The sequence below is a fragment of the Leptinotarsa decemlineata genome, unplaced genomic scaffold, assembly GCF_025532065.1.
Source record: "Leptinotarsa decemlineata unplaced genomic scaffold, Ldec_3_MD MMD2_tig00000505_RagTag_RagTag, whole genome shotgun sequence".
In the NCBI taxonomy this organism is placed as follows: Eukaryota; Metazoa; Arthropoda; class Insecta; order Coleoptera; family Chrysomelidae; genus Leptinotarsa; species Leptinotarsa decemlineata.
The window spans coordinates 19,640,084-19,661,677 of NW_027412549.1; the positions used below are offsets into that span (position 1 = coordinate 19,640,084).

Genomic DNA, 21,594 nt, shown 5'->3' on the forward strand with positions numbered 1-21,594 from the left:
GTCACTGAATATTGAATTATATCCGACAGACATTTATGGAAGATTCCTCACCGAGATTAGTCTCTTAGATGTTTCTCGTTCTTCCAGCAACAGGACCAACCATGCTTAAATCGGTCGAGTAGATCACCTAGAGACTGGTATCGGAATATTACCTCTAATCAGTGCAAGAAAGATCCGACCCAAACAGCAAAATGTCCTTCCTCCAAGAGAAATAACAACTCCATCTCGTGAACAAAGTCCCAAGTGGAAAAGAAAGATCCCATGTACCAATACTGAAACAGTGTCTGTACAAGGGATGTTCCTATCCTACTACTACTAGTTAACAATCTTTGTCTTACATGAAGGTTTCATAAATGCAGTTAAGCTGTGTTGAAATTAATCGAGTCCCAGTCACTTTGCTATTTGGGTCGGATCTTTGATGCACTGATGAGAGGTATTACCTCGAAACCAGTCTGTAGGTGATCCACCCGTATAATATCAAGATGATACTGCTACTGGACGAATGAGAAACAACTACGATACAAACCTCTGTGCATAAATGTCTGTCGGATATATTTCAATATCCAGCGTGGTATTAGCCGGGAAAGTATTTGCTTTCCGGCAGGCATTTACCAGTATATACGATGTAGATAGTTGGGAGAGATGAATACTTCGAGATTTTATTTCATTTATTTCAACTCAGTTAAACAAAAGTATCTGTTGAGCTTATTCACAAAATTTTGTAATTAGGATAACGATGTTATATTCCGTTCTCAAATTACCCCCACATGTAAGCAGTATTAGATGCGATACAATCAAGGGGAAATTATTTAGTTCATTTCAATAAGGAGCATATAAAGAAACTAATGGCCATTTATAACTTTTATTAACTTATTTTTACAACTTTTTTCTTGGCTCCAATCCCATCATCTTTATCTAGCTTCTTTTTCTTTTGTGATTTTTGTTTGTACTGCCCATTGGGTAAATCATCTGCTTCTTTGTCTACTTTCCTTTTTTTAGTATTACTTGTCTTTTCACTACTGTCACTTTCTTCCTCTATACCATTTTCCGGATTTTTACTGGATTCTAAAACAACATCCGAAGGTATAGCATAGGTGTCTACTGATTCCATATCTATTTCTGCCCCAGCTTTGAAGTCTACCCCTCCGAATCCTTCAGACAAACTTTTCAGCCTCAATTCCTTGGCCTCTTTCTTCAATCTCAGTTTTTCTTTATTTTTAGACTTTCTTTTCTTCTTTTCAACGTTTTTCTCTTCATCATTATCATCGGCATCACTTGTGACAACTTTTGCCGAACTGATAGATCTAGGCTTCATCTTCACAACATTAGACACACCTAAACGATGGCAAAGCCTGTTGAAACAAGCTTTTGAATCCTTGGAGAGAGTTACCGTGCTTCTATATTCCCTTACATTTTCTGCAATTTCTTGCCACCGAATATTATCAACATTCAAACAAGTGGATTTTATTGTAGCTAATAAATCGAACAAGTTACAAACGAATTTCTCTTTTGTATTCTCTGCTTCGGCGTTCTCGGAGAGCTTTCTAAACAAGTTTAAAACATTTTCAGAAAACGTTGAATGATCTTCCGACAGAATTTCTATTACTTTATCTGAATTAGAACTCAGATATCTTTGATTTGTATAAAATAATTTCAGTAGTTCGAACACTTGATTTTTCTTGAAGGGCTTGATATTCTTATCAAAAATATACTGTAAAAGTAAAGACACCAGCCCAAGGGAACCATCCCAGGACTGCCGAAGAATATTTTTGAAGAGTATCAGTGGAGTGAAACAATCTCTTTGATGCATGTATATTTCCAATTCTTTTGTTATCGTTTCCTGTATGGAAGACTTCAATCGTTTCTTAATCTTCTTAGGGGTACCTTCTGAAGAAAGTAAAATATTTGAACAACGAATGATAAAAAGGCAACAATCTGCTATCTGTGAACCCATATCTTGAACAATCCAAGCAGTTTTACTGCCCTTGTCTAACAAACTTTTCAGTAGGTCATGCAGAACAGTTTCATTTACCCCGTCGGTATCACTGAACTTTTTCAAATTTGTCAGTTTCTTCAAGCATGATTTCAACCTTGTCATTAGAGCTTTCTGATGTTCATCTCTTATGCAGAATTCTACAGATTGCAAAAGAGGCAGCATTATTTCAAGTGAAATGAGCATGGAGGGAGTAGACTCTACATAAATTTCAACCAAGTCTAATACCCTTATTCTGAAGTGAGTTAAAGTTTCCTCATCTTTGGTTTGCTTATTACGTCTACCATGGTTGGGTTTGAACTGCCTGAAAGCATCTGCTAAAGCTTTGTCAAGCTTTTCACCTTCAGTTTCGCTCATTTGATCAATGTCAATGCTTTCTTCATCAGATTTGTAACCATTACTTATCAGCACCTTATGAAGAGCCATGCGCAGTTTATCATTGACAGTTTCATCATTAGCATCTTCATCGTCGTCGTCGTCATCATCATCGTCTTCTTCAGAATGTTCTTCCTTTGTTTCATTTTCAGAGTCATCATCTTCTTCACTGCTACTTTCCTCAGTGCCTTTTGACAATGGATTATCTTCGTTCTTCGGATCCATGACCGAAAGTAGTTGGTGAATTGTTGACGGCGTCATATATTGACACAAATGAGGGAAAACTGTCTTGATTATGCTTCTTAATAAATGAGAGTTGTGAGAAAGCAGATTCAAAATCAAATCAATAACCACTTCTATCCACAACAGATCACTGTTATCATTAGAATGATCTTCAACTGTATCGTCAAAGTTTTGGGAGATATCTCTATTCTTTTTTGTTTTTTGGTAGCAAATGAATAGCTCGTTGAGGGAATCTGTGGCTAATTTAGGTTCATTGAATAACTGAAGACCCATATGAAGAAATAGAGTAAGAAACACAGATTTAAGGCCCACTTTTTTCTTCTTTTGGAGTTTATTGAATATTTTTGTTATGATTTGAAATGTTTCTTTCCAAATATTGTGCTGTTCTTCTGTGAGAGGGTTTCTCAAAATAGCTCCTAGGTCTTCTGTATTTAGTTTGGAATCTAAATGTTGGACAAGTTGGATCAGGATGGCATGTAAATCTTCCAGTTTTGTTAGCTTCAAATCTAAGGAACCGAAGAATGCTGTTTTCAAGGAGGCTGGAAGAAATATTAGCTCAATAATACTACTTCAATTTCTCAAATCAATTCATAAAAAGTATTACTTTCAAGCAAACCATTTTAAATATAATATAATTCCGCAATTGTAGGTCTCAGAATTTTATCAAATCATCATACACTCAAATTATTTGCAAAATTTGGAAAATATATAAATGCTCACATTTTAATTGATTTGTTCAGAAAGTATACAATCCTTCAATAACAGAAATATGAAAACTTGGCAATAGAAAATACAAAAATTAGTTGAACTGATAGTGCAACAAAATATTGAAAATCAGAGATTTGTTGAAAAAAAAAACAAATGAAACAGAAAAACCATTATAATGGAATACAGTAGAAAAAAATGGAGGGAAACAATATTTAAAAAAAATGTTTGAATATACGGAAGATAATTGACATAAAATTAATTTAGGAATTAAGGAAGCAAAATGAACATCTCTTTGGGAAAAAAGTTATATAAAAATACAGAGAAACTATTTTTTGGACTGCTAAAACAATCATGAAGACCATAAAAGGAGATAGACCATAGAAAGATTTGATAATGGATATCTGCAGACAAGAACTTGAAGAACTGGTAAAAGTTCTGAAGATATTAAGGAATTTGAACATTTAAAGCATCAGGATCTTATTGAGACCTAGGTACAAATACAAAGTATTTGTAACTATGAAGTTTTAATATTCATTTTTCATGATGATCTCCTACCATGTAGTAACGGCGACATCTATCAATTTATTTCATATTTTAATTGTAGATGTTACAGATCAAATTGAAAAAAAAAATTACCTGCTAATTCAGAACCTATATGTGTTCCATTCTCGTTTCTCAACAACCCTAAATTCATGAGATAAGAGAGTTGTTCCACTTTCCAATCATTTTCTTCTTTTACGGCAGTATGATTCAAAAGTTTGATCAATAAATGAGCTGCATACAGTTTATCATTATTTAGCCAATCTTCACCATGTCCATATTGACTGTCAATGATTTCAGTACCATCAATTACTCCTCGATAGAGTTCTGCTAATTTTTTTACCCCTTTATTATTCAAATTGAGGGTGACAAGTTGAATGAGCTTACTTTTGGTGATTTTTTCAAATATAAATGTTCCAGGGGAAAGAAGGAGCTTCCTCAGAACAATAATTTTTGTTTTAGATTTGACATTATCACATTTTAATGAAGCGAGCAACTGGTCAAAGAAGTTTTGCATTATTTGTTGAAATTCAGGGTCCTGATTTTTACCTCTGAGAGTCTTATAAAAGTTCAGAGTTTGCTGTACGAAATTTTTGGTCAGAAAAACGGGTATGACTGAGGGGTTTTTCAACTTTTGCAATACCAACGTAAAAATGTGGGCTACAAGCAGCTGTTTATTTCTATTAGGATAATCTATGTGCTTATCAAGTTCTTCCACGAAATCAGACAGTAGAACAGAGTCAGCTATTTCTTCTGCTACAAGTTCATAAACAAAATGCTGCATCGATGCCAATCTTAGTATAGACTGAAATGAAATATTCAATGTTATTATAACTTACCTCAAAATAATAAAATTAATAAGAGAAGAATTAGTAACAATAACCTACCATCAACACTAAACACAGATTTCCAATATTCTCTGGGCAAATAATTTCATGGGTACCAATGACTTTTTTCAAAAACATTTCATTTATGATATTCGGACACTTATTTTTGATACTGTAAAGCATATAAAGTGTGTCCAGATTTTGTTCAGACCAGGGCTTGGCAATTTCATTTTCTAGAATCGGCAGTATCTTCTGAAAGCCTCTTTCATCAACCTGAAAATATTATAATACATATCCCATATTTATAGACAATTTGAGATGGCTGCAAATGACAACAATAGTTTTGATAAACTGAAGAAAATATGAAAATATTATAAATAAATGCTATTTCCGGACTAGTGTGTATGGAATGTGATGCAGTTTACCATAATGCTTGTGGAGATAGAACAAAGATGATAAACTTGAAGAAAAATACCTGATGACAGATAAAGTTTACTTGGCTAACAAAAATTTTGTTGCTCAAACAAATAATTGCAGATAAAACCATCATCTTTAACGATAAAGAGTCACTGGTTGAATCACTTTATTAAATCAAAAAATATTACTCCTTGAAGAAAAACTCAAGTTATATATGGCACAAATTCAGATCATCAACAATCTTAAATTTCTATAAAGATGCATTCAGCGATAATGTTGAATAAAAAAATCAATGTTCCAAAAACACATAAAAACAATCAATTCATGAACAAAAATAAACTTTGACATGTCAACTTGACAGAGTCACATGGCAAAGTTTTCAGAACGTGTATCAAGTAAGTTTAATATTTATGACAAAATATTTTACATAGGAAAGAGGTTCAACTGGTTACACCACCGATTGATTAAATACTTCTTGTTATAGCTGTTTATTTAGCACATGTAATTCTTGTTATTTCACTGATGCCAGTTGAACACCAAGAAACTTCACTGAAGTTATTTTGAAAAAGGAAATTCAAACAAGCTGAAATAACAATCACATATTACTGGTACAAGGAAATAGGTAAGATTTCAGATATTTGTAACTCACCTTGTCTAGTGCTGCTATTGCAAATTGATAAGCAAGTATTTTTAGATATGATCGTTCCCTAGAGGATTTCATTAAACATTCAAATACTTTGAATTTGTCTTGGAATGAACTTCTTTCCCAAAGATTTGATCTGATAATGGCCCCACATGCCAATATTTGTCCTGAAGAAATATCCGCATTTTCCTACAAATAAAAGGTAAATCCTACTTCGTATATAAAATAGTCATGAACTTACTGATTTACTATTACTACCCGACTTATTTAAGTGTTTCAGAATGTGTTCAAACAAAACATCTACTGTTATTTCATTTTTGATATTCAAAAGTGCCACTAATGCCGTATAAAACCCCGTCCTTGCATTACTAGTAGAGGCCCCTAATCCTCTAATTATTCTTCCAAATGCATATTTCACTTCATCATCCTAAAAAAGAAAATAAATTACCATGCTTCAGGAGTGTTGAATAACCTCACTTTTACAGAATCCCCATCTCCGGACAAATGTCTGAGAAGATTTATGATTCCTTTAAAACGCACTGCCTCTTGTTGATGCGTTAAATAAGTAAAATTATCAATAACCGTCCTATTTAACGCCTTTTTCACTTTTTCAAGGCTTTCATCGTTTACCTCGACCATTTTTACCTCAATGTCTAAAAATTTTAACAAAACATAACCAATAACCTTTAAGGTTAACCTTGTATTCTTCTTCCTCGTTTGTATGGCCACGGATTTAGGACCATCAATAAAGACAGTCCGTCATCCAATATATGGACTAGTTCTTAAATCCTACAGAAAAATTCTGATGTATAGCTACGGCTTATAAAAAACGATAACGAATATGTTTTACTGTATCTCAAATCATCTGATTGAGCTGTTTTATTTCAGTTATTATTAAAAAAACTACTTCCTGAAGAAACAAACTTGAATGTGAATTTTGATATGAAAAATGTAAATTTACATTTCTCAATGGTATTTATATATTTTAGAAACCTATTCATGTTTATGCCAGTAACGGCTCAAAAAAAATGCCGATAACCGTTGTATCGCTGAAAAAGTGCCGATGAAATAAGGTTTTCTGGGAGGTTCGCTTTTTTCATAGTTCTTGACTTAATTTCTGATTTCCTTGCAGTTTCTTCTAAATTGGGCTCTTGATTAAGCTACCGCTGTCAAAATCAAAGAGACCCAATAAATTACTAATCACAAAATTTTTACAAAAACATTGCAGTGTAATCAGAAACATTGCATTTTTGATCTTCCGTAAGGAAAGTATACCCAAAGGGATGCATTTTCAAATCCACATCACAAATAGAGTAAGTAATTTGTGATCCACATTTACAGACGTAAAAAGTCCTCCCTGTTAACTTTCGAATGGAACTAGATATCAAACTACGCAACGAATTTTGATACGGGTTTTTTTCAATAGAGTATACAACATGTATAACATAGTGGAGGAACACTGATAATTTTTAGGGGTTTCTAATGTGATGTCATAAATAAAAATTTTTTCGCGCTTAAATTGCAAACTCTGGCTGAACCCTACGAAAAAGTCCACAATCTAGGATAACCTATAAGAACCATTTTTTATTTTCGAGTAATAATGGCTTATTAACAAAGTAATTTCAAGCAATCGGCCAGTCGCTAGCCAGGCGTTCGATGTGGGTGCTTTGTTCACTCACTCGAATTTAGTTTCGACTTCTGAGAGTTGTCGTTCGTAGGGGTGCGACAACTGGTTAACGGAAAAACAGATTTTTTTTTAAGAAAAGAGAAGTGAAACTTTCTATGTTTTCTACCACTTTTATTTGTAACTAACGTTACTGCAGTTTCGTCCTATACGGACATTTTCAAACTTATATAATAAACTTTTTGTGAAGGATATATCCCCAAGAGGACTTGGATGTGTCCCTCTCAAGAAACAAGTCCAAAAATTTGAAAACAATTATTATGATTTCATTTGAGTCATCCCCCGTTTTTACTACGTACTGTTTCATGTATTTACTGTGCCATGTGTTCAAACTCTACAAGTGTTCTTATATCCTTCAGATTTAATGGTTCATTAAAACTTCATATTCATAAATTAATCTTTTGTAAGTACTACTTTCCATTTTTTTGCAATGATTTATATAATATCTCAATGTACTATATGTTATATTCTCTAGGGAATGGTGTCTGATGTGGAGACGAGATCAGCTAGTTTAAGCCACAAAACAGCCACACATAGAAATGTAAGTTAAATGGCAACACTTGGTTATATGTTACGCGGCTGCCAAACCAGGGATGGCGACACTATCGGGGTTTTCTCCAGTTTTCTGTAATGAATCACGTGCCTTCTGCGCGCGCATGATTCAAATTACTGTTTACAGAAGAAGAATGAACTCAAATTAGGTAGGACGTCCGTTAGTTTTGTTGTGATAATAATGTATAAATATGGTTTGGGACTGTTTTCCTTTTGAAATTGTGTTTTTGCTTGTGTACTGTCAGTTTCATATTTTTATTTATCGTAATGAGTACTTCCGAACATAAACGATATCGAAAAAAGTGCTGCGTTCCTTCTTGTGAGGATAGGAATAGTAGTCAACATCGGTTTCCCAAAGATGACCCCTCTGTTTTCGATGTTTGGCTCAAGAATATAAACAATAAAGAACTCTTCAATGTACCCCATGAGACAATTTATTGTAACTCACGAGTTTGTGACAGACATTTCGCTGTTGAAAATAAAACTAGCAAAAGAGGTTTAAAACGACATGCTGTACCTGTTTTATTTCTTCCTGGTAAGTAAGCATAATCCTTACTCCTTTCGATATCTTGCAATTCTAGTTTATAAATCTTATTCATCATATTCTCATTATTAAACAACAATTTGATTAACCACTCATCGAGTGCACCATAAGTATTGCTATATGAATTTGCAGAAAAATAGAGATGTTATCATGTGGTTGAATAATAGTGTTCTACATGTTTTCAGAAACTATCGAAGAACCAAGAGGTATGGCAAGAATGAGTAGGTCTTTTGTGGCAGGTAAGAATTATTGTAAAACTGTAGTTCCAAAATATATGTAGTTTATAGAAAAAATCCATACAAATGCTGCAATTTCATTTTATAGGCCAAGAACAATATGAGGACATGTGTCAGCCCTCCACTTCCATACCTGAGCAAGAAATTTGTTTTGGTACACCTTCCAGAAATGAAATTATCAGTGTTACCCAAGGTTTGAATAGAAAAATCTTGGAATGTTCATCATACACACCAATTTGTTAATTTTACACAATATATGAAAGAAAGAAAGAGAAATTATATATTCATGTAATTTTTCAGGTCATGGAAGCTGTGATAATAGCTATATAAACCAGCCATCAACTTCCACTTTTGAGCAAGAGCAAGAAAGTCACTTCCGGACACCAACAAGGAATAGAATAAGCGTTTGTGTAATTTTACAAATATTTCACAAATTTTGAGGAAAATAATACTGGAGCAACTATCCTTTAACCTAGTCAACTGTCCAGATAATTCTGACAATGATTCAAAACTGTGTCATCTGATTGTTAGATGCTGTTTGTATTTTTGGTGTAGAAAAGTCAATTTGGTTACTAGGGGAAGAGATAAAAAATTCATTAGGTTTTTGAACACCCAGACAAACAGCGATTTCATTGATCCAATTATATTGTCTGCTCATGAAAAATTTTTGAAGAAAAAGAATCGTTTATTGAAAAAACATTAGTGTAAGTTGAGGTTTACGTATTTCCAATAAATTTTGAACTGAGTTCATATAGTTTCATTACCACATTTACACAAATTTAACTGAAAATAAATATGGTTGATCATAATTTGAGGTAATTCAGTTCACATATTTATTGTTGCTTCACTTGTTGATATTTTTGATTGGTCAAGGTTTTTCCCAGATGATTTCTGTGGAATCAAAACCTGACCGGTAGTGAAGCAACAATAACGATAAATGATGAGATTGGAACCTGTGGTGTAACAGTTGAAACTTTTCCTGGAGATCAATCTCCCTAACACCAAACTGATATTTTTGCACTCGACGCGCGTTTCGCTATCAAGGTTAGCATCTTCAGGAGAAGAAAATTGATACTGTATCAATTTTCTTCTTCTGAAGATGCTAACCTTGTTAGCGAAACGCGCGTCGAGTGCAAAAATATCACTTTGGTGTTAGGGTAATTGATCTCTAGGAAAAGTTTCAACAAAAAAGTAAAATGAGAACAGCCACTATTTGAATTTCGCGCTATATCTCTTAGGTTCGGCTGCCAAACACTGGAGGCGCTGAGAAAAGTGGTTCTGTCGTCAACATTGCCGTTACCGTTCTATGTGTGGCTGTTTTGTGGTTTAAGCTCACAGCAACGCTAAGATTAAAATGAGGGATCTAGATTTATACCCAGACCAAACAGAAAACGGCACAAAATGGAGGCATTCAGACCACCTAACCCTTTAACAGAATATGATAAAAAAAAACTGGTCAGTATGTAAACAGAAATTTGATATTTATTCACGAGCAGCAAATAAAAAGAGTGTTGATGAAGATACCAAAATAGCGATTTTATTGAACTCACTAGGTGATGAAGGACTTGATAGTTTCAATACAATACCATCAGAGCAAACGAAAACCTTAGCAGATGTCTTGAAAGCATATGATGAGTATTTCATTCCAAAGAAAGTTATACCAATGGAAACATTCAAGTTCAATAACCTTCTTCCATCAGATACATAAACGATAGAGCAATATCTTACAGAACTAAGAACTCAAGCTAAGTTGTGCAGTTTTATATGTGAAAAGGAGTATTGCAAAACCAGTTACAAAGAACGTATGATAAGGGATAGATTAATCCTAGGCATAAATGAAAAACAGATCCAAGCTAGGCTGATAAGGGAGCCAGATATAACTACTGCAAAAATTGTAGACTACTGTGTCGATAGCCTTCAGTAAACAACATTCAAAAACATTGAATCCAGAAGAAGAAGTTCATGCCCTGAGGAAGGATGTGAAAACCTTCCAGCCAGAGAGAAAAATTTGTTCAGCCTATGGAACGACATGTGCATCCTGTCAAGGAATAGGACATTTTGCCAAAGCATGTTTCAGAAATAAAATTATGAAAAAACTGATGAAGATTTTAACACCACACCTGACACCATGTTAGATTCCCTAGAGAATATAACACTATACAGTTCCTGAAGAAGAGCCAATAATGCCTCGAAATCTTGAACAGAAAAAAAGTTCTCATTTTTCTTGTCTCCGACTGCAGTACCTGATCCAATCTTATACTGTTTCTCAACTTAGCTATATATATATATATATATATATATATATATATATATATATATATATATATATATACATATATATATATATATATATATATATATATATATATATATATATATTCAATATATATACATATTGTTTGAAAACACGAAATTTGTTGCCCCCAACCAGGAATACCACAAATATACGAATAACTTCAACAGAAAAGAAGAAGCTTTGAACTTCAACCAAATATGGAGTCCCATTCTAAGAAGTTCAAGATTAGCATACAGCATCACGGCAGGTAGAAAAAGGTCAACAAATGTTATTGACAAATTACCTAATCCACACTTGAGTTAACATAAATACGCTTTACCCAGCCATAATATCTAGTCATTGGATATAAACTCAGGATGTATAACCTCTGAAGAACCTAGCCACTCGCGCCAGTAAAATATCAGGATGAAATTCTAAAAATCGACAGCCTTCAAAACTGAAAAATACTGACACTGAAAACCTTGGCCACAAGAGAGAGAGAAAAACAAATTTAAAATTCGTGAAAATGCTCATTATTTGTCTCAGCAAAACTTTGAGAAACTCGCTCAGAACTATGGCAGCTGCAATACCGAAAAATGACAAGAGAGGATACATGCACCTCATCTCACTGAAAATTTAAAATACTCATTTTCAAACAACACTGATATTGATACCAAAACTGCTAACACCGAATTTTCCTTCGAAGAATATTTGTGAATGAAGTTCAACACTCTCTGAGGCACTGTAATTGGCGATTTCTGACCTTCTGCCGGAATCTTATAATAATCTCAATCAGATGAATTATGTTGAAAATATCTACAACTCTTGAAGTTCCCTATTTAAAAATATGACGAATATTGAAACAAAATTTATTACAACTATTAAATTACTATGCTTACATGATAATACCTAAATATACATTTTCAAGTTAATTTTTGAAAAATTCATTCTGTTAAAATTCATACTTCATTTTAACTTCAAACTTAACGGTAAAAAAACCACCCCCCTAACAATTTCAAATGGGGATGCGGTTGATGGCAACTTCTCAATATTTTTTAGTACAAAAAAATATAAAACAAATTAATTTGTGTTTTCTCGGCTTGTTGAACAGTTCTGCAGAAATTTGAGTCAATTTGAATTTATTTTTTTTTGTCTTTTGTTTTCAGTAGAGGACTGACTGTATTTATGCACGAGTTCTTACAGTTTTATCATAATCAGTTCGTTAAAAAAAAATTTACAACAAATTATTTTTTTATCAATAGTGATTTTGAAAATAATTATTTCTAGGTGGAGGCATAGGCATATTCAAAGGACCTGTGGGATAAGGCACTGAAGGAGGTCCAATAGGATATGGTAGTGAACTTGGAGTATTTGTGGGAATACCAGGAAAATAGTTGGAATTGATGTTGACTGGGGGAGCATTTATGTAGTTAGGATTACCAAGTGATGGATCCCTCTGCAATAGTTTTGAAAGTTTTTCTGCTTTCACCAGACGCATATGCATAATCTTACGCTTCTCTAAAAATGTGTCTATGAATTCTTCAATTTCTGATTCGCTGTCCAAGAATTTTTTTGCAACTTTGTCAGATTCTTCTTCCATCTCACTGGCAGCAGTTTGAAGCAATGCTAACGCGGTTTCTAAGGACATATCACCACCTTTATCTCCTACAAAACAAAATTTATTTTTTTTGCAACAAGATGAATGGAAACCCTGGTGAAATTTCTTGAACACTTTTATAGGCATAAATCTTTGTTGAAAAAAATCTGATATATGTGTCTTATAGTTGAATTATTGATGAGTGAAGTTAAAATTATCAGTAGAATAGTCAAGAATACTAACAACGTGGATCCATGCGACCGAACTTAACTAATATTTAATTTGATGCAGATTTAGTAAATCACCTCAAAAATTAGTAATCATGCCCTGTATATTTTATTGCAACCCTGGCAAAAAATATTTAAAAAAGTTGAATTTCTCATGTCATTCTCATTCACTCATTGAGTGAAAGAAAATTTGGATTTTGAAAAGGTCAACAATGCCGTATTTTCATTTTCTGCAAACAAGTATAATAAATCTAACAATAGTGAGCTGGTTACCGCAATATTTCATGATTTGTCCAAATCTTTTGATTGAATGAATCATGAGATATTGCTAATGAAACTTATTCATTATGGATGATTCAAAGGTTCACATATAAATTGGTTTAAGTTGTATTTTGAAAATCGCAGACAACTTGTCATATACAAAAAATATTGGTTGTGGTGTACCACAAGGACCACTTGGACCAATTTTTATCCTGTTATACATTAATCCAGCACACCTGAATTTATATAGGATATTTACACTTTTCGCCAATGACACCACACAGACCTGATTTTAAGTTACTGAAAAAATGGTTCAACACAAATCTACTACTGTTCAATTTAAAGAAAACTCACTGACTTTTCATGGTAATTTTGGTTCTTCATTTAAGTTGAGTAATGGAGAAATAAAAAACATGCGATTTGAAATTCCTGGGACTGAATATAGATAAAGATCTCAAACTCAACAACCATAGTGAACAGCTACACAAAAAAACCATCTTCTGCAGACTAGGCTGTGAGAAAGATTTCTAAGAAATGCTAAATCTGCCTATTATGCATTTTGCTATCTACCCTCTAAGCAACTTATGCAAGTTTTTTTAAGTAATATAAAAAAGAGTCATGCAAGGCTCTTTGCAACATAAACTAAAGAGGTCCATGTTGACCAATATCATAAAGCAATGAAATATGGACTGTTCGTTTTGGAAATTACCTGCGTGGTTCATAGTAACCGAGAAAGATTTAACTATACCTCATATCTATGATAACTAAAAAATTTTCACAAACATTTTTATTTCTAGATGCGTTTCTCTAACATCGTAATTTCCTCATAGCTTTCTACCGAGGAAGCTACGATGTTAGGGAAATGCATCGAAACATTTTGGTTGTCATTTTTGATATTTGACAGTGATCAATTGATTATTGCAACACTAAAAATGCCATTGAAGGATCTATAAAGTAACAATATCTAATCAAATCATTTCACCAGGGTTTTATCCATGTTGATTTATAAGCCAAGAAATGTTTACTCAATTCTTTGGTTTTTTCCTCAACACTTTTCGAAAGCTGTTCTCCCAATTCAGATAGTTCTTGAAGTTTTTCACGTCCTTCTACCAACTCAGGTTCTTTTGATAAGTTGAATTCAGCCATGGAATTATTACTGGCCAACATATTTTCCTTCTCATTTTCTATTTCTTTCAAGTATGACTAAAACACATGATGAGTAATAGTAATATGTACTTCTAGATATATTGAAAGTATACCTGATCCAACTCTGAGAGGATTTTTTGAATTTGTTCTTCATCATTCATGATTCCATCCAATTCGTCATTATTCAGATGACCGAGTTTAGCTACTGCTCTTTTACAATCGGCCTGTAGAATTTCTATAGACATTTTAATATGACTAAATAGTTATTGTTATTGTCCTTATTCCAAAGATAGAAAAAAATAGCTTTTGACACGTGACAAATCAAATGTCATCACTTGCCTCCAACATCTTCAAACCGATAAAGCCGCTTTACCGTTCACTTTTGACTGATAAACGGTAATTGTTGAATCTAGCCTCTATATAAAGTTAAATCTCTTTTTTCTTAACTGAAAGATTACGCTATTTATTCTGAAAATTGGCAATTCTGATTTTTTTATCAGAAAACTAGCATATTTTAGACAAGAATATAATGAAATCAAATATATTGGTCGCTAAAATGACTTGAGTGAATATTTCAAATTTTTGTATATATAACATAACTTATAATGCGTAGTTTATAATCATATAAGTATAAAATATAAAATAATTTATATAAGTATAAAAAAATGTTTGCCAAAATACTTTATTTTCAAATATAAAATTCTTACAATCCACTTTCATGTTTTCTAAAAGGTTTACAAAAGGAATTTCTTTTAACTTTTCCTCTCGTTCCTCCAGAAACCACAGATTTCATATCAGTTTCATCGATGAGGTATACTATATTTTACACTTCTTCGATCAACAAGAAAAGATATTTATATGTATATCTGACTTTCTTCAATTCATTAATTGAATACAGTTCGATACTGAATCATCAGGTATCTTTTTTTAAAACTTATTTAAAAGCAACAAGTAGATCCAGTTCGGAAACACTAAATATAATTATAATGAATGCATTCATCAGTTTTTGGGAAATATTTTCAATTTTTCTCTCATTTTGATCGACTCAGAATGAAATTGTTAGATCAAAAATGTGCAAACGAACGAACTAGGTAGCCTACCAGGTCTGGCAACGCCACCTCGAGGATATGGCCAATCTGACACTGATATCGAAGATTAAAGCAACTGAGTTGTTTGTATCTGAATCCCTGCAACAACTGAAAAAGTATATGATGTGGTTCAATTACTGTTATTTAATTAGATTATTTCCGACTACTACAAATCCCGTCATTCATAAATAGCCACAGAAACCTTATCCGTGAAATGGAATCGAAACACAGTTCTTTATCTGTAGTTAGAGGTTCGTTTTTCATGTACTGATTATTGGAGGCAAGCTGCCATTATTCACGTAGAAATGGTTGTAAATTTTTCAGTAGATTTATTATTTGTTCATCTCATGTAATCTTAATCTCATAGCAATGAGTACTTCAATTATTGGTAGATGGCATTGTTGTGTATTGTATTGTACTAAGAATAACATTTCACATATTTCAATTATTTTAGAATGAACAATATAAATCTTACGTGATTAGATAAGATACTGTATGACCGAAGCACTGAATTATTTCATTGAAAGTGATAAATTTATGGTCAATAACTCGTTTTTCTCTTATTTACTGGAGCCCGGAATCTAGATTTACCTTGAATGGGTGACATTAGTGATGTTGCCACAGAATAGTACTATTCTGTGACTTTGACATTATAGATGACATTTGTATAACGTTATGTCAATATGCACGAGGAAAGTTTGAAAAATTATTACTAATGACGAGTAAAAATGAAAATATAGAGTCGAACAACCAAATTGAGCTAGCAGATTTCATAAAAAATGTTCATAAACAATTGCGAGAAAAATATAAATTGCTAGCCGAAGAAGCTTGGGAAAATCACTGTGCAGATGAAATCTGTTTGAAACAATATGCTGCAGCCATGAAAGAACTAGCAACAAATCACTGGGAAAAGAACTCTAAAGATGTAACAAGAATTATATGGACATATAATATTAGTAATGATTATTTTGCCAAAGATATTTTTAACCAGCGCACAAAAGAATTTGGTGTAGCTGAAAAAATTGATCTAAAGATTCAACCACATTCAGAAAAAGTAAAGACCAGTTTCAAATTATTGGATGTGGGTAGTTGTTATAACCCATTTAATCAGTTTGACTGTTTCGAGGTTATAGCCATTGACATTGCACCAGCAGTAAGCGATGTTATTCATTGTGATTTTTTAAAATTGGAAGTTGGTGGAGAAACTACTTATTTTAATAACAAACTTGTAAAACTTCCAAATGACTACTTTGATATAATAGTTTTCAGTTTATTCCTAGAATATTTACCCAGTCCTTCACAAAGGAAAGTTTGTTGTGAAAAAGCTTACAGATTATTAAGTACTGAAGGAATACTGGTATTGATCACTCCAGACTCTAACCATATTGGATCCAATTCAAAAGTCATAAAGTCGTGGCAGTTTATTTTAGCCGAAATTGGATTTTCAAGAATTAAATATGAGAAATTATCACATTTACATTGCATGGCATTTCGAAAGGCTTTTAGTAAAAAAATAACTAGAAGATGGGCGGAGCTACATAGGAAAAAACAGGTATATGACCAAATATATATACCACAAGATTTCAGCACCACATTGAAATCTGTAACAACAGAAAAGGTAACAAACAAATCTTCAACAACTAGGGAAATATTGAACTTCATTGAGGAACTTCCGTTTTGTGACTCCATAAGCTGACTTTATTCCAGTATAGATGTAATTTATGATTATGCTTCTTCAATGTAATATATAAACCAAATGGGGGTAACAAAAATTTAAACTCATCAGAATGTGATTATGAACTATTTTCTTACAGACATATATTGCATAATCATGCAAAATTTGTTACCTAAAATATATAGTTTTGTAATATATTGATCAGATTCTATGAAGTTTGTTTTGATTACATAAAAAGCTTTCTGTGGTCTGCAGTATGATTATTTATAATCCAGGTTCAACAGGGTCTTGTGTTTTTATTGGTTTGACGTTTTGGCTTCGACTTTGAAGTCATTTGCAAATATATATATATATATATATATATATATATATATATATATATATATATATATACGTCAGGACGGCCTGCCCAGTACTGATGATGCCCAACAGGCTGAAACAGCTGTCTACTGGTGGCTCTTAAATTGAAATCAAATTGGAAAAGATCAGAATAGTACTCATCTTTATCGTTTGATTTCAATAGAATTATTTTCCAGCAGCTTGACTACATTACCCTTTCTTGATTTATATATGTAGTTTCTCACAGTCAAAGTATAATGAGCCGTTTTTCCAGGTTTCACTCCGTGTTCTGTGTTTTTGATCTTCAAGTATTATTTTCTGGAGTTTAGAACCTGAGGATGTTTTTTAGAGAAATTCTTGAATCAAAATCGGAAAGGACTCCGCCCTTTCGATTAAAATAATGGCAGGTTTATTTTTAATTAATTAAACCAAAATTAATGAGTCAAGATAGTGTTTTCTTCTGTTTATGTATAATGTGTACATTTTAACGATAAATAAATTCTATTCAGTATTACTGGGGAATTCCATACTTTTTCAAACCAGTTCTTATTTTTATACTGATACTGAAAGCTGTTTCTCTAGATAATGAATAAAGACTAGTTGCGGTACTGCAAATAGTTATGATGCTCCTTAGGTGGCTTGGAGAGTTATCAACATAACCTACTGGGAACGGGCTATTGACTACAGTAGTTGATGCTGATGACACAAAAAAAATATTAGTTATCAACCCTAGAATATTTCAATGTATGCCGCTTCATTTTTTTTATTGAAAGAATAAATTAAATAAATCGGATTATATTATCTGTATTTCTATAACAGTAAAATAAATTATAACATCATAATTTGCCAGTTTTCCTTTATCATTAGTATCACATTTTTACATTTCATCATTAGAGATAGACTCTAAAAACTTGTGATAGCTCACTCATGACTTGTAAAACAATAATTCAATATTTTAAAATGCAAATATTTTGACGTTCTATTGACAAAAATAATTTCTAATATACAACAAATAAGCATGAACTGTCATTAAAACCATTAGTCATCTGCACATGGTCGGATTACTTCTGGTGAATTATCTAATAGGAGTCCTATCGTCAGCTACTGGCCTCTTTAGAAAGTTGCCTGCCTGGTTTGTTATTGACATATACTTTATCATAGTCTGTCTCTTTGAAATACAACATAAACATGAAAGATATTCCTAGAAACACTAGAAGCATATTTTCAATTTTCGTATGTTCCTTCTCTTTTTCACGTCTGATTATATACTCTCTTGTTCGGTTCTTATTTTCCATTTGACGTCTAAAGGTTGCCCCATAATGAGATTTAGACCACTCGTCAAAATCATAGATTGGTATCCCACTGGAGGGGGGAGGGGGTCTTGATCTGGTTTCTCTGGATTTGTAAAATTTGTCAACATCCTCTTCAGTTGCTGAAGGAGTAGAACGGAAATACAGACCTGGAAATGATGTATTCATATTCAAAGTACTTTTACTGAAAGTAATATAATTTTGGTTAGTAATAGTTGATGAAGATTACTTTTGTGAAAATTGAATGGGGTATAATTTTAGGAGAAATAAACTTTTGGGAATGGAAGGTTTTAACTTTCCACTTCTCCATCTTCATACAAAAATGTAGGAAAAAAGCAATTACTTCCAAAATGAATTCTGTACAAAAATGTGTAGATCATGTATATAAGTTACTTTCAGATACAAACTGGGACAAGAAGCCTTCTCGAGACAACTACATCTTACCTTTGTCATATAATTTTCTTGTTTTAATGTTTCCTAAAACTTCATATGCTTCTGTGATATCTCTAAACTTTTGAGCAGATTGGGCATTTGAATCTTGGTTTTTGTCGGGATGGTAAACCATAGATAATTTGTAATATGCTGATTTTATCTCACCTTGTGTAGACGAAGGAGTTATACCAAGAGATTTATAGTGGTCTTTTGGTTTTACACTGGACATTAGCCGTATTTGGTTACGGATTTTTAAATTAAATATTTTTTTCATTATGAAGTTGGTTTTTAGTCCAGTGTCCTTTACCTACTCAAAAAATTGTTTGATGAAATTTTACATATTACCTGTTGGTTTTTGATGTGAAATGAAATAATATTACTCTTGAAAATATTTGAAAGGAAAATGTTAACTTTCTAAATGTTTTTGTGACATAATTCTATTTCTTCTTCTACTTTTTCTATTATTTTTGTATTATTTTAAAGAAATTACCCATTACCCAGTCTTCTCGTTTAGTTTATTTTCCAGGAGTGGTCGTAGAGTATTACTATTTTTTATTTCACTATTTCGGACTTCCATTGTCTACTATATAAATTGATTTGAAATCCCTGAAACAAGTAAAAAAGAATAATTAAAAAAGAATAGTTGAAAATAACAATTATATTAACAATTATATTAAGCAACAACGGTCAGTCGGTAGCCAAGCGGTTCGGTGTGGGTGCTTTGTTCACTCACTCGAATTGACTGCCGTGCTGGTCGGTGGTTCAAGCCCTAGTCTGAACGATCGATCTTCACTTGCTACCGACAACCCGTGTTAGGAATCACACGTTAAAAGGTAAGACCTCGTTAATCCTTGGCTCGCACAAGTTTCGACTTCTGAGGGTTGTCGTTCGTAGGGGTGCGACAGCTGGTTAACGGAAAAACAGATTTTAAACAGATTTTTTAAACAATAAACCTGAAATGAAATAGTAGACAATGGAAGTCCGAAATAGTGAAATTCATCACGAAACATTGTCAATCACCTTCAAACAAACTATTTTTTATGTGATGCGACCAGTGGGGCTATTCTCGAATCAATCGTAGTTCGGCGATCGTTCGTACGAACGATCCCTTTAAAATCAGTATTCTTGGAGTTTATTTTTCATCATTCTCAGGAATTCAAACATATTAATCGCAGAAATCAAAATATTCCTAAACTCACTTAGAGAGTGGGTTGAGTTTCAGATATTGAAAACTGAAAATATTACAATTTTTTATGGTTGCGTGCATTAATACAAATCAAGTATATCTTTGTAGAAATATTTCTTCTTTGGGCACGAGTACCTACAATTATTCAAGTTAGAGGTATAAAGTGAGTTCTCGAATCTAACAGAAAATTTTTGTATGCTTCAGCCAATGAAAACGCGCCAACGTTACTAATGGAGCAATAGATGAATCCATCGAATCAATCGGTAGACTCATCGGCCATATGAAGAACTCGTTTATATCGTCAAACAAAACATCAAGTGTCAAGTCAAAAATATTATTCATGGTAAATTGTGATGTACTGTTGGGAACCTTTGGTGTAGTAATGAATATTACTGGAGTTTTTTCCCAACACCAAACCGTTATTTTAACAGCTCGACACGTGTTTTGATCACCAAGTGATCATCTTAAAGACGAAGATCAAACTGATTCATAGTATAATTCAGAATAGAAATGAGTATCAATGGAAGAGAGACAAAGACAGCGCAGAACCTGCACAAGAAAAAATCTCGTTTATTATTGTTGCAAATTGGTAGTAAACAAAATATCTTGAAAGTGTGCAACTTGCACAATAACCACCCTGGCTAGTAACAATCAAATCAAAGAACTGCGAATGTTTTAAGGATACCGATATTTCTAGAATTGTTCACTATGACGTCATCTGCACATATTGATCCACTAGTGATTCAAAAATAAACGCGTCGTCACATCTTCAGTTTATTTTGTGTCAACCTAGTCCAGAATTAGCCCAGACAAAATGGTAATATTTCATGAAGCTCATTTACACATACTGCTAGTACACTCGCCCGAATTGGTGACTGGGCCCAGAGGACTATGGAGAGATTTGCACACGCAATACTAGTACTCGGTACAAAAGCAATCGGCCTAGTTCAGTTGTTCGTGGAAAGTGGTTTTGATGATATGGAAAAGACACAAGAAATTATGGGGGAACAGACAAACAGGAAAAATGGGTTTGGATTCGAAGGTGGATTGAACGTCGCTCAAATATGGGAGCTCTTCAAGTTCACTCTTGTCAGAACTTCGTGAGGAGGATCCTACAAGTTATAGAAATCATCTGGGAATGCCACCTGAAAATTTAGATTTTCTCTAAAAAAGAGTTAGTACCTACTTATATTCCACAGACATATTAATGTTGTGCATATAATTCAACAAATCTAAAAGTTTCTGCCACTCATTGTATTACATAAAATACATTCAATAATAACGAATACCACAAAC

General features: G+C 32.9%; 5 protein-coding genes and 1 long non-coding RNA gene across 7 annotated transcripts; 3 read left to right on the top strand and 3 right to left on the bottom strand.

Annotated features, from left to right (window-relative positions):
* Positions 1 to 848: 848 nt before the first annotated feature.
* On the bottom strand, positions 849 to 6,439 carry Mybbp1A (MYB binding protein 1a). Of its 2 annotated transcripts, XM_023157011.2 has the most exons (6): positions 6,224 to 6,439; positions 5,988 to 6,173; positions 5,753 to 5,935; positions 4,747 to 4,959; positions 3,956 to 4,664; positions 849 to 3,150 (listed from the first exon to the last, which is right to left on the bottom strand). In XM_023157011.2, exons 1-6 carry the CDS (start codon positions 6,383 to 6,385, stop codon positions 866 to 868), a joined length of 3,738 nt encoding a protein of 1,245 aa, XP_023012779.2. In that variant the 5' UTR covers positions 6,386 to 6,439; the 3' UTR covers positions 849 to 865. The 2 variants fall into 2 exon arrangements, with proteins under 2 accessions (XP_023012779.2, XP_023012780.2); XM_023157012.2 differs by lacking the exons at positions 5,753 to 5,935; positions 5,988 to 6,173; positions 6,224 to 6,439 and adding an exon at positions 5,162 to 5,302.
* A 247-nt stretch (positions 6,440 to 6,686) lies between these two features.
* Positions 6,687 to 12,548, top strand: LOC111502850 (uncharacterized). The gene is made up of 3 exons (XR_002721798.2): positions 6,687 to 6,819; positions 6,879 to 7,059; positions 12,325 to 12,548. It is a non-coding gene; the product is annotated as an uncharacterized lncRNA (long non-coding RNA).
* LOC141481853 (uncharacterized) lies at positions 7,952 to 9,683 on the top strand. The gene is made up of 4 exons (XM_074174139.1): positions 7,952 to 8,517; positions 8,712 to 8,765; positions 8,851 to 8,955; positions 9,063 to 9,683. Exons 1-4 carry the CDS (start codon positions 8,250 to 8,252, stop codon positions 9,200 to 9,202), a joined length of 567 nt encoding a protein of 188 aa, XP_074030240.1. The 5' UTR covers positions 7,952 to 8,249; the 3' UTR covers positions 9,203 to 9,683.
* On the bottom strand, positions 11,891 to 14,518 carry Vps37B (Vacuolar protein sorting 37B). The gene is made up of 3 exons (XM_023157013.2): positions 14,382 to 14,518; positions 14,148 to 14,325; positions 11,891 to 12,702 (listed from the first exon to the last, which is right to left on the bottom strand). The coding sequence occupies exons 1-3, from the start codon at positions 14,511 to 14,513 to the stop codon at positions 12,293 to 12,295; spliced, it is 720 nt and encodes a 239-aa protein (XP_023012781.2). The 5' UTR covers positions 14,514 to 14,518; the 3' UTR covers positions 11,891 to 12,292.
* A 1,480-nt stretch (positions 14,519 to 15,998) lies between these two features.
* Samtor (S-adenosylmethionine sensor upstream of TORC1) lies at positions 15,999 to 17,242 on the top strand. The gene has a single exon (XM_023157015.2). The coding sequence runs from the start codon at positions 16,072 to 16,074 to the stop codon at positions 17,050 to 17,052; it is 981 nt and encodes a 326-aa protein (XP_023012783.2). The 5' UTR covers positions 15,999 to 16,071; the 3' UTR covers positions 17,053 to 17,242.
* Positions 17,243 to 18,158: 916 nt separating this feature from the next.
* On the bottom strand, positions 18,159 to 19,560 carry LOC111502849 (dnaJ homolog subfamily C member 30, mitochondrial). The gene is made up of 2 exons (XM_023157014.2): positions 19,125 to 19,560; positions 18,159 to 18,829 (listed from the first exon to the last, which is right to left on the bottom strand). The coding sequence occupies exons 1-2, from the start codon at positions 19,384 to 19,386 to the stop codon at positions 18,468 to 18,470; spliced, it is 624 nt and encodes a 207-aa protein (XP_023012782.1). The 5' UTR covers positions 19,387 to 19,560; the 3' UTR covers positions 18,159 to 18,467.
* Positions 19,561 to 21,594: the final 2,034 nt, after the last annotated feature.

Excerpts from the sequence above, each read along its gene's own strand:
- LOC141481853 (XM_074174139.1), top strand. The coding sequence starts at position 8,250 with ATGAGTACTTCCGAACATAAACGATATCGAAAAAAGTGCTGCGTTCCT. Across the intron at positions 8,766-8,850 it reads GAGTAGGTCTTTTGTGGCAG|GCCAAGAACAATATGAGGAC; the intron begins GTAAGAATTATT and ends TTCATTTTATAG. Across the intron at positions 8,956-9,062 it reads AATTATCAGTGTTACCCAAG|GTCATGGAAGCTGTGATAAT; the intron begins GTTTGAATAGAA and ends GTAATTTTTCAG.
- Mybbp1A (XM_023157011.2), bottom strand. The coding sequence starts at position 6,385 with ATGGTCGAGGTAAACGATGAAAGCCTTGAAAAAGTGAAAAAGGCGTTA. Across the intron at positions 5,936-5,987 it reads CGGGTAGTAATAGTAAATCA|GAAAATGCGGATATTTCTTC; the intron begins GTAAGTTCATGA and ends TTTTATTTGTAG. Across the intron at positions 4,665-4,746 it reads ATCTGTGTTTAGTGTTGATG|TCTATACTAAGATTGGCATC; the intron begins GTAGGTTATTGT and ends ATTTCATTTCAG.
- LOC111502849 (XM_023157014.2), bottom strand. The coding sequence starts at position 19,386 with ATGAAAAAAATATTTAATTTAAAAATCCGTAACCAAATACGGCTAATG. Across the intron at positions 18,830-19,124 it reads AAGAAAATTATATGACAAAG|GTCTGTATTTCCGTTCTACT; the intron begins GTAAGATGTAGT and ends CATCATTTCCAG.
- Vps37B (XM_023157013.2), bottom strand. The coding sequence starts at position 14,513 with ATGTCTATAGAAATTCTACAGGCCGATTGTAAAAGAGCAGTAGCTAAA. Across the intron at positions 14,326-14,381 it reads TCCTCTCAGAGTTGGATCAG|TCATACTTGAAAGAAATAGA; the intron begins GTATACTTTCAA and ends CATGTGTTTTAG. Across the intron at positions 12,703-14,147 it reads GGAAAAAACCAAAGAATTGA|GAGATAAAGGTGGTGATATG; the intron begins GTAAACATTTCT and ends TTTGTTTTGTAG.
- Samtor (XM_023157015.2), top strand. The coding sequence starts at position 16,072 with ATGACGAGTAAAAATGAAAATATAGAGTCGAACAACCAAATTGAGCTA.